Here is an 11,452-nt window from a genome sequence, read left to right on the forward strand (position 1 = left end):
CAACCTCTCTTTGGTTGTCTGTCTGCCTGGCCCAGTTCTCACTGCTTTCAGAGGTGCGGGGCGTGATCTCCCCGCAAGACCTTGACCGCTTCGACAACCTGGTGCTGAAGAGAGAGATCGAGTCCATGAAGGCCCGGCAGCCCTCAGGGCCCAGCATTGGCACTGACTCCTACTCCATGATGTCCTACAGTGACACCGTCTCTTCCTCCAGCAGCCACTTCACCTCCACAACCGTCAGCTCGGCCCGGGTAAGTCTCTTCCAGCTCTTCCTTTTCCCTTCAACCCCAGCTCCTGGCAGCCCTGCAGCAAACTCAGTTCCCCCAAGTGCTCTGCAGGCATTTCCCCCAGCATGAAGTCTGCTTCCCCGATGGGTTCCTGCAAAGCTTTTTTATCCCCTTACAAGCTGCCAGGGCTCATCTCTTCTGGCTGCAGGCTGTGCCACAGCACTCCTGCTTTTAGAGGCAGGGGTCCTGGAGTATCCTACAGGGGCAGGAAAACGATGACTTGTTGCTGACTTGGAAAGCACAGCCTTGCTCCGAGAGGCCTTTGCCATCCATTTGCTTGGCAGCAGAGAGAGAAGGGTCTAGAGCAGCCGGGTGGGCTGGAAGGAGGCAGGGAGCAGGAGTGCAGGGGCAGGCACGGTGTTGTCCCAGCGTTGCCTGCCTTCTGATGGATCCTGCACACGTTTGGTGTCCTGTATGGGCGCTGCAGGTACTTAAATTCTGAGATGCTCTGGGATCCTTGCAGTTTGGGCACAAGCGTGTGATCTGTAGGGGCAATAAGGTGACAGGGTGACACATCGTGGTATCTCTCAGTGCCCCTGAGACGAGATAGATGCTCCATCCTCTGCGTGGGGGCTGAGCATCCCTTTGTCCCCAGGGAGGGAGCAACTCTGCTTCCCACCCAGTGCCTCCAGCTCGCAGTGCAGGCTGCAGTCACAGAAATTGCAGCGACTCGCTGCTGCCACGCCGTCCCTGCCACTGTTCTCCAGCTCTTGCTGCCACTTCTGAGCCACCTCCTCAGAGCTGTGGCTGCCTGTTCCCTGTCCCAGCGGGTCCCCAGCAGCCAGGCCAGCTGTGTCCTGTCCCAGCCTCTGCCCACTCCAGCATTTAGCAGCAGCGCTCCCACGTCTCGCTGCCAGGCCTTCGTTGCACGCACCGTCTAATTAAGTTATCGTAATCACCTCAGAATGTGCAGGCACACAGCCCCCAAATTAATTTCCTGGCCGTAAAATGCCTTTCATCACAAATGCATTAGCAACCTTGGAAATTAAAACCTTCTTGAAAAGAACAGATGATGATGGGCTTTCTGCTTGTTCGACAGCAAGCAAACTGGCCCACGTGCGGGGCAGGTGGGATTGTGCTGCAGAGGGGCAGCAAGGTGGGGGCTTTCCTGGGGCTATATCTTTCCCACAGTTTAGTCCTGCTTTCCAAAAGGCCTCGGGGAAGGTTCAGAGCATCAGAGCTGTGTTTTTGTCCTGCTGACTTCAGAAATACCCAAAGGATGGCTCACGGTGTTCAGGATGGATTGCAGCGAGTGCCTTTCTGGATCAGGATAAGCTGCTGCCAGGCAGGGAGCAGGGGCTCTGGGTGGTGGGTGCTGAGCAGCTCGCAGGGGAGAGAGGGGGCACGGAGCTTGTGGACTGTTTGCTCTCTCAGGAGGGGCTGATTGCAGCCTTCCTGCTCAGCACGGGGACGTGGATCCTGCAGGGTGGGCTTGGGGGAGGAGGGATGCGTCGTGCTGGGGTTTGCTGCTCTCGCTTGTTTGTTCTGCATCCTCCCTGACGTTATGTTTTCGCTTTTATGCTTGTTTTAATCTGCTTTTCCCTCGCACGTCCCCAGGAGCGGCTCTTGTGGCTAATAGACCTGATGGAGGTAGGGACCAGCCGCGACTCGGGCAGCTCGAGTACCGCAGTTGCCATAGGAGGCGAGCTGCGAGTGCGTGCGGATGTGCGCTGGGCGGGAGGTGGGGGACAGGCCCTTCCCGGGGCCAGCACGTGTCTCGGCCACGTGAGCAGCCGCCTCGTGTCTCCCAGCTCTGCTTCTTCTCCCCGTGGCTCTGCTGAGCCGTTCCTAAGTCCCCTTCCCTAGCTCAGCAGCAAGGCTGCGGGTCTCAGCACCGCAGTGCAGACCAGGCTCAGCTGTGAACCAGCCCCGACTGGTACCAATGTCCTGCCTGAATGAAAGCCCCAAGTGCCAGCAGCAGCTCAGGGCTGGGCTTTTAGAAGGACCGGCAGCATTAATATCTGAGGGACCCCCAGCTGTGTCCCCTGCCTCGTGGCCCTGTTGTGCCAGCTCTCCCTGCTGTTGCCCTGTCTCCCTGTGTAGGCACCCTGGTGAAACACCACGGGGTGTCACAGCACATCACACATCCCCAGGGACTGCAGAGCTTTCCTTACAGACCTCAGGTGTGCAAAAATCTGTGCAGGAGGGTTGCTGTGCTCACACTGTGCGTGTTCAGCCTTGGAGAAATCCTTGCACACATCTCAGAGCCTCGAATATCTCTCTGTAATCACAGAGCTCAGGGCTGGGAGGAGGCTAAGGGCTGCACGCTCGTGCCCTGCAGCGTGGCTCTGCTGTGCGGGGTGTGTTGCCCTCTCCCGTGGCTGTTGGGCACTGAATGGTGACAGTCAGCAGGTTTCACACACCGCAGCTCTCAGCTCCACCACTCACCAGTACTGCTTTGGGACACAGAGCCTCCGGTAGCTGAGAACCCGACCCAAATGCCTCATCCCCCAGGAACAAGAGTTGCCTAGAAGAAAGCTGTGAGGTTTATCAGAGACATTCTGAGCCTTGGGACAGGTTTCTTTGGTTTCATGAACAAAGTCAGGGGTTTGGTGGGCAGACATGCCAAAAATAGCTCGTATGGGGCTGAGCAGGATGGAAAGTGATTGCATTTCGGAATGTCTGAAGGATACTCGGCGATGAGACGAAGTCTTGTTCGGTTGTGCCACCCACTGGCTGTGTCTGCCTGATCGTCATTGCCACCTCTCCTAAATGGAAGATTTGGAAGATTTGGATCTCAAGATGAGACCTGCAAAGCAGAGGTTAATTGTAGACTGCAGTAATCAGATGTGGCTTGCCTGATCGGAGCAGTGTGAGTTTCTAATTTGCCTGCAACCAAGGCAGTCCTTAAGGGATTTAGCATTGCCTTTGTCCCTGCCTCCTGCCCCGGCACTCATTATTAGGATTAAGGATTTGAGATCCCCGTTGATTTCATTTTTCTTCTCCACTGCCTCCTAGCAAATAGACTGACATCGAAAGTGCCTTCTCCTCCCAGGCTCTGGCTCCCCGGGAGCTGCCCCGAAGCTGCAGGGCTGCTCCCAGTGCAGGAACTCAGCTCGGCTGCCTGCCGTTGTCTCTGTGTCACCAGGAGCATAAGGAGAGGATGACGGTGTGAAGTCCTGAGCTGTTCCTCTGCTGGGAAGAGAACCTCAAGCACAAGGGTCCACAGAACAAGAGCAGAGGAACTGGAGACCTCTGCTAGGTCCAGCAGCCCCCGTGGGAGGGTATCGCTGCTGCCCATGCCAGAAGAGGCCCCCACACCACCAAGTCTGAGATGTCTGTGCTCAGGGGCTCCTGGGGACCTGGGCTTCAGGGCACCCTCATCTTTTTCCTCAAGCCCTGCAAGTGCACGGGAGAGGGAGAAGGAAGGGAGCAGAGGGGGAAGGCTGGGCTGCCGCTCAGCCTGGTGCAGTTACTCAAGAGCTAAACCCTGCGGGAGCTGGGCTGTGTGGCTCTGTAAAGCTCTTGTTAGCAGTTACAGGAAGATAAGGGACTCATTTGGAACTGGGAGGTTAATTAAAGGTTGATCTGTATCCCCCAGGGAGCTGGTGGTTTTCTCCACCACCTGATCTGTGAATGGAAACAGGCTGCCTGTCTGAAAGATGCTCTCCAGCTCTGTCGCTCCGCCCAGGGGCTCTGCTCAAGGTGGGGAGGACAAAAGTCCCCCAACTGCACCCTGCAGAGGGGCTGGAAGGGCCCCGCCTGGCTCCCACTTCCCGTAGGTAACTGGGAAATAGCTGGGGCAAAGGAGAGGCGGTGAGAGGCAGCAGCCTCAGTAAATGCCACTGCCCATTTTTCAGAGCAGCGGCACATGGCTTCGGTGGGGCTTTTAAGGGAGATCCAGGAAATCACGGTCTGAAAATAGCCAATTCCTGAAAGCGGCATGCTCAGCTTAAAAGCCATTACGTTTTACAGCCCGGAGCAATTTCTGTGTAATTTCTGTGTAACTTTTGCCCCCAGAGCACTCAAGTAGCGGAAAGGCAAATCTCCTGCTGGCACAGCCGGCACAAAGAAGAGCCCGGGCAGGATGAGCAGCGCTGGTGTCAGGGGGCACCGAGCTGGGCAGCGGGATCGGGGCTGTCCTGGGGCTCTGGTTGGATCCACACAGCCACCGTGTGCCAGGAGGCCTGGGCTGGGATGTAGGATGTGCTCCAGGATGGGCTCGATGCCACGGTGCTGGGCACAGGGCTCAGTGGGGCAGATTGTAGGGCGGCTGTTCCTCTAGTAGCGATGCGGGTTCGGAGGCAGGCTGCTCCTGAGTGCATCGGGGGACTCTGATCCTTGCTCCTCTGGCAAATCTCTGAGGCTGAGGCTGGAAGGGGAAGAGCTGGGGGTGTAGATCTCAAACGGGGCCGGGCCTGGGCTGAAGGCTGCGGGCAGCAGTGGGAGGTGGGTGGCACAGGGGGGTGAGTCTGGGCAGCTTCATGCAGGGCACCGTTCTCGTTGGGGCACTTTTCTGCATTTTGGTGCCTTTTGCCAGCTCTGTGCGTGGCCCTGGCCAGCCAAGTATCCCCACTCCATGGTGCCATGAGGGAGGTGATGGCACTGGGGCTTTTTGCACTCGCTGCCACTTCTCTCCAATTTGACACCCCACTGCACAGCCCCGAGCGAGTTCCCCTGATCCCGGTCAGCCCCGTGGGCACTCAAGCCAGCAGGGTCCCACCTTGCAGGAGCAGCCCACGATCGTTTCAATGGGTATAAATAAAGGCAGGCTCCTTTTGGAAGAGCCCCAGCGTGTCAGAGCTGCCCAAAGCCTGATCGTCCTGCTGCTGTGTGTCAGCCACATCTCTCCTCAGCCCGGGCTTGCCGCGGTTGGGTCAGAGACCCAGTGGGCAGGGGATTTGTGGATTTGTCTCTCCCCAAAGCCACCTCCATGGGATCGGATCGGGGGCGAAATCACCCTCGTCAGGGGAAGGCACAGTCTCACAGGCTGATGAGACCCCTGCCCTCCCCGAACAAGCCTTTTCTTTCAGCCTTCATTCTCCAGGGCTCCTTCGGAAGCCACGGAGATAAAAGCAATTTCCATCAATGTTTTTGCTGCTTCTCTAATGCTTTTAATTGTCTCCCGTGTCTATTTTGGGACGCTAACGTCTTACAGGCACAGCAGCAGCCTCCAGCAGATGGGGAAAATACAGAGGCACCAGCTTTTCAGCTAATCAGTTGTTTATCCTGCAATAAATAACCCACACTTAAACACAAGCTGCACCCTGCCCGTCCCACCCCAGATGAACAAACGGCCCCGGGAGCGCGATGGGATCGAGGTGGGCTGGGTTCCTGGTGCCTGAGGGGCAGGGGGACACGGCCAGCAGCACAGCCACGGCTCTGGGCTCAGCTCAGGACCAGTTTGGACCCTTTTGGGGCCAGGGCAAGGAAAGCTCACCGGGGCAGAGCTCCACAGCCAGCCCCTGGTTCTGCCAGGGAGACGTTTTGCACTTCCAGCCGCATCCATGCCCTCTGCTGCGGGACCTGTGCTGGCCCTATAGGGGCAGGCTGGCCGATTCCCGTGGCCCTTCCCAATTCCTGGAGCTGTGCTGGGCTCTGTTCCTGTATTTCCTAATGACATTTAGACTCCCAACAGGGAGGCAGTGGCAGCAGCTCCCGTCTGTTTGCATCTGAGACCGGCTGGTTTGCAGGGGAGGGAGGATTTACCTTTTCCATTGCCCTGCTCCCTGGGAAGATCCAGGTGTTGAGCCTCGGAGCTCATTCCTCCCTCCTCCCAGCAGCACAGGGAGCAGAGCTCTGGCCCAGGAGGGCAGAGGCCCCACGGGGCAGGTTCACAGCACACGCTGAGCACCTTCCTTACCCTGGCAGAGGCAGTTCCGAGTTGCTTTGCTTGTGTGGTGTGCGAGTCTTCAGGGGAACCACCCAGAAAATGAAACCCTCCGGCTGAAGGCCCCTCACAGGGGGCAGGGCGATGCCCTGCATCCCTCTGCATGTTCCCTGTCGTGCTGCCCCTTTGGTGGGTGCTCGTTGGTGCCGTGACCAGGTTGTTTCTTCCTTTGCCTTGTCAGAACACCTCAGAGATGGAGGGAGGTGGAGACGGCCAGCAGAGCAGCATCAACACCCTGCCGGACATCTCCCTGGTAAGGCACCGCGCTGCTGCCAGCCCCTGGCACCGGGCTCTGCCGCGGTTTCTCTTTGCTGTATCACCGACCGATGGGTGTCAGCGAAGGAAATTAATCGGACTGCTTTAGAGGAAAGGTTTGGGATGTCTGAATAAGAGCAGTGTCTGGTTGTAGGACCCAGGACAGGAGTTGTGTGCTTTGTCCTCTAGCTGGCCTCTTCTGTGGGTCAGTTTCTTATCGCCATTGATGGGTGTTCCTGTGCAAATGGGTAACTTTGCCACAGTCACTGTCCAGAGGTCGGTGACAGTCCTGTTGTTGGTTCGGCAGGATGACCTCTCGTCCTTCCCGGAGGAGCCGCCCAACTTCAAGCCTCCCCCTCCTCCTTCAGCCCCCCAGATGCTGGACCCCTCTGCCGCCCAGCACCGGAACCCGGGGAAGGACAAACCCAAGCGCCCGTCCTCCGAGTCCTCCCAGTCAGGCCTCTTCTTCGTGGCCCCCCGAAACCCCACGCCCCCCCTTAACCACTCTGAGCAGGACACAGCCAGCGTCACCTCCACCGCCACCACCTCCACCGAGGAGTCCTCCCCGAGCCCCATCTACGCCACCATTTCCCCGACCCTGCACGGCTCCCGGCGCCAGATGGACGCCCAGCTCTCCTTGCTCAGCCAGCCCCCCATCGGGCCCTTCCCCAGGGTCCAGTCCCCGACGAGGCTGAAGAGTCCCCCCGCCGAGGGTCCCGCAGCCCCCGGGCACCACAAACCCCCTTCCCCGTCCCCTCCGCCCCCCCCGGCGCACCCCGCGCCCCCACCCCCCGACAGGGGCAGCCCGCGGGCCGTCCCCAACCAGCACTTCATCATGGTGGAGGTCCACCAGCCCAACAGCGAGCCCGACGTCAACGAAGTCAGGCCCCTGCCCCAGGCCAGAGGTGGGTGTCCTGCTGGGACGAGCGGGGCTGGGGGGGTTCCCACTGTCGTTGCTTTATTTATGGGGGTGCTGGCTTGCAGGCGGGCGCTGGGCGGTCGTGGAGGCCTGGTGCCAAGCGGGGATGAGGGGTGGGAGCGTGTCCTGCAAGCACTGCAGGGGGTGGCCTCCACCGGTCCAACCTGTGGCCTCTACTGGCCCAGTTTGTGGCCCCCACTGGCCCAACCTGCAGCCTCCACCAGCCCAACCCACGGCCTCGGACCATCTGGGCGGGTGTAGGACCAAGGGGTGCACGCAGCCATTCCCTGGCTTCAGGGGATGCTCAGTGCCTGTTACTGGCTGTGGGGTAAAAATAAATAAATCTTGGTGTTGCTCAAGAGAGAGGAGCAGGAGAAGGCAGAAGGTGAGGTCCCATGGGAGGGCGTTGGGAGAGCGAGCCCTGCATCAGGCTTCAGGTCCGTGCGTGAGCACGAGGCATTTTTGTGGGTTCCCCGTTCTCAGCGAGGGGCCCCAGAGGTGAATTTGACGATTCCTGCTCAAACTGGGGCAGCAGAGCTGGGTGAAGGCTGCGGAGGCTGGGTCGGTGTGGCAGCACGCTGCCATTCGGCGTTTGTAGGTCGGTTTGCCATTTTTTCAGAGAAATTTTCAGAAAGCAGCTGGACGGCATCACGGCAAAAAAAAAGATCCAGGCAACACGTAAGCCCTCAGCAGTGTTACCCGCAGCAGCAGTGCTAAGCCCTGAGACAAAGCCCTCAGCCCTGGCTCCTGGCAGAGCTGGAAAACCTGCGAAGCCCACAGCCGTGCCAGCTCCCCGCCGGCCCTCGAGACGCTCCTCAAAGCCTGGCTGTGTCCCCGCAGCCATTCAGGCTGCCCTTTACGCAAAGACCAGGCTCCCGTAGGCAGCTGATTGCAGCCTCATGCGTGGGCTGTGCTGTGTTAGTTCATAGAACCTGCTTCCAGCAGAGTTTTGAAAGAAAAAAAAATTAGCAATTCTAGGATTTTCCCATTTTTCCCAGGTTTTTTGAAGAAAAAACATGGTGCTGACGCTGAGCACGGGGCTCAGGTTGATCCTGAGCTTATCCTGGGAAAAAGGTGGAAGTGAAGGGTCCCTGGGGTGCTGAGGGTGCCCAGACCTGGCACTGGTGCCCCAGCACCCCGGGGTGCCCCAGGGTCCCCCCCAAAAGCCCCGTGTGCCTCCAGGCTCCCTGGGACCCGCAGCGAGGAGCACTGTCGCCCTCCCGTGGCACCGTCCTCCCACTGCAATTAGTTAATTAATCAGCGTAATGAGGGAGCGAGGGGCTTGGGGTGCCCCTGGGCAGGGCCCTGCTTGAGGGGTGTCGTTGGGGGCACCCCAGGTGGTTTCCCCCGGTCCCTGTGCTGCTGCCACCCAGCCCCAGAGGGTGAAGCTGCACCCCAATCCCTCGGGGATCGAAGGGGAGCAGCTCCCACCCAGCACCTCGAGCTCCTGGGGGCTGGGGGCAGAATGAAGGACCTGGGCTGGCCCCAGCAGGATCCTGGAGCTCCCGCATCCCAGTTTGGGATCCCAGCTGGATCCCGGGTCCAGTCTTAGGGCCGTTTATCATGCACAGCTCCGCTCTTAGGGAGGGGTTCACCCAGGAACCCCACTCTAAAACCAGATCCAAGTGCCTGGCAGCGGGTGCCGTGGCCTCTTCTTGGCCCTCTCCTCGGTCCTCGGAGGCAGAGCCTCGCCGCCGGCCTCCCCCCTGACATCCCCCCTCTCCCCCAGCCTCCACGCTGTCCCAGCTGTCGGACAGCGGGCAGACGCTCAGCGAGGACAGCGGGGTGGACATCGGCGAGCTGGAGATGGGCGGCAAGGACAAGAGCCGGCAGCCGGTCCTCGGGAAAAGCCGAAGCCTGAAGGAGGCCGCCAGGAGCGAGGCGGCGGCAGAGGGGGCCTCCAAGCCGGTGAGGATGGGTCCGGGGTGCTCACGGGTCGGGGTCCTTTGGAGGAGGGCTCCTGGGGCTGCTGTAGGGCAGAGCTGGTCCCCACCACCTCGTCCCACCCTGGTGCACGTGGTTGTGCTCCCTCCGCCTGCAGGCAGCTGAGAGGGGCCCCAAAGGGCTGATTTACCCCAGCTGGGTGAGTCTGATCCCTGCCAGCTCCAGCAAGCTGGGACACAGCAACGTTCCTGGCACTGAGGGGACATCTCCAGGGCAGCATCCTACAGCTGAAGTCACCTGGCAGCCTGAGACAGAGCAAATTGGCTGTGACATGGGGTCAGAGGGCTGCTGTGCTCCTCCCCGCGCCCTTCCTGACCTGCCCCAGTTTTGGGGTGACTGCCAGGGGTCAGCATCGGTCCCTGCGCTGACCGAGGGAGCGCAGTGGGCAGAGGGTGCCCAGGCTCTCTCGGCAGCCCCGCTGTCTGCCCGCAGCCGGGGCTCCTGGAGCCCACCTCGTGCCTGATCCGGGTGTCCAAGAGCGCGCCGACCCTGGGGATCGCCATCGAGGGCGGAGCGAACACGCGGCAGCCGCTGCCCCGCATCGTCACCATCCAGGTAGGGCAGGCTGAGGCCGGGAACAGCTCGGCACGCATCCCACCCCCCTGCTCCCCGTCGCTGTGGGCAGGCTCAGGAGAGCCCTGCAGCCGCCTGCCATCAGCCACGGCAGCTGCAGCCCTGCCCCAGGGAGATTTTGGGGGATGGATCTGCCCCTTGATAATCCCAAATGTCCCCAGTACCAGGGCATCATGCTGCTGGGGGGGATTTGCTGAGCAGCAGTGTTCATGTGCCGTACCATAATGCGTGTCCTGGGAACTCAGGACTTGCTGCAGATGTGTTTGGGGGGTCTGGGCAGCCCTGAGAGCTCGGCTGGCCCTCCAGATGTCTGGGAACCCTCTTTTTCTGCTCAGATCAGGATTGGGGAGGGGGAATGGTGAGTGAGAGCTGAGGAACTGAGCCCACAGCCCTGCTCTCAGGAGCTGTCTCCTCGCACTGTTCCCCGGCTGTTTACTTGTGGCAAAATTGATGTCCCAGCACCACAAAGGCAGAGCTGAGCCTTGGTTGTTCTTGGCCATCCCAGCTGGCGCCGCGCTGTCAGCCAAGAGCCAGTGGTGTAGGGACAAAGCCAAATTCCTCTCCTCTTCCCCAAACCCAAAACATTTCACTTCCACGATGTTCACACTGACCTGGCAAGGGCCAGCCCCTGCCTCGTCTCCCCTCCCCATGCCCAGAGCCCTGGGCTGAGCTGGGGGATGCAAATCCAGGCGGTGTCCCCTTGCTGACCCCCTCCTGTCCCTGCAGCGCGGGGGCTCGGCGCACAACTGCGGGAAGCTGAAGGTGGGGCACGTCATCCTGGAGGTGAACGGCACCGGGCTGCGGGGCAAGGAGCACCGCGAGGCCGCCCGCATCATCGCCGAGGCCTTCAAGCTGAAGGAGAAGGACTACATCGACTTCCTCGTCACAGAGTTCAACGTCGCCCTGTAGGAGCCCGCCGAGAGCCTCGGGACGGGCACCAGAAGAGACGCGGGGACACCCCCGCGCCCTCCCCTGCCCCGCCGCCCCCTGCCCGCCTGGTGCCCGCCGTCCCTATGGGGCCATGGGGCAGGCTGAGGACGGGCACAGCTCAGAGGCCGCATCCCCACGGGGCCGGGCACGGCGGGCGGCGAGGCCGGGGTGGGCAGCGGGACGGAGGAGGCCGAAAGGAGCCGGACACCGTGTACATTGCTGGCGCTGTCGTCGTGTGCATACGGACACTGCTTGCGCTTGTCGTATTGCAATAAAGCTGTCGGGTTACGAGGAGGCTGGCTTGGCCTGGCGTGGCTGGGCTCAGCTCAGCTCAGCCTGGCTCAGCTCAGCTTGGCTGGGCTTGTCCTGGCTTGGCTGGGCTCAGTTGGGCTCGGTTGGGCTCGGTTCAGCTCGGTTGGGTTGGGCTCGGTTGGGTTTGGCCGGGCCGGGTTCATCTTGGCCGGGCCGTGCTCGGCCGTGCCCGCTCCCGCCAGCGCCCCCGTTGGCGCCACGCGGCTCTACAGGCGCTGCATAAATTATGCAAACAACCCCCCTCCTCCTCCTCCCATTGGCCAGCTCCGGCGGGCTATGCAAATCCCCCACCGGGCGCGCCTTTATGCTAATCACCCCGGGCGGCGCGCTGCGATTGGCGGAACGAGCCGAGAGGGGGCGTGTCCCTGCAGGGCGCCGAGCCCCGCCCCCCCCCCGCGCCCAGCG

At 60.9% G+C, this 11,452-nt stretch overlaps 1 protein-coding gene across 2 annotated transcripts in view; it reads left to right on the plus strand.

Annotated features, from left to right (window-relative positions):
• The window catches only part of WHRN (whirlin), a 48,547-nt gene extending 37,518 nt beyond the window's left edge, over window positions 1-11,029 (plus strand). Inside the window, exons 7-13 of one of the 2 annotated variants that reach the window (XM_084494356.1) lie at window positions 36-248; window positions 1,842-1,874; window positions 6,296-6,367; window positions 6,677-7,274; window positions 9,018-9,196; window positions 9,665-9,787; window positions 10,532-11,029. In XM_084494356.1, the coding sequence (XP_084350482.1) occupies window positions 36-248; window positions 1,842-1,874; window positions 6,296-6,367; window positions 6,677-7,274; window positions 9,018-9,196; window positions 9,665-9,787; window positions 10,532-10,714 (1,401 nt within the window). In that variant the 3' untranslated portion in view covers window positions 10,715-11,029. The remainder of the gene's footprint in view (window positions 1-35; window positions 249-1,841; window positions 1,875-6,295; window positions 6,368-6,676; window positions 7,275-9,017; window positions 9,197-9,664; window positions 9,788-10,531) is intronic. The other variant, XM_084494357.1, reaches the window with a different exon arrangement.
• Window positions 11,030-11,452: the final 423 nt, after the last annotated feature.

Source organism: Aythya ferina (assembly GCF_964211825.1).
Source record: "Aythya ferina genome assembly, chromosome: 20".
NCBI lineage: Eukaryota > Metazoa > Chordata > Aves > Anseriformes > Anatidae > Aythya > Aythya ferina.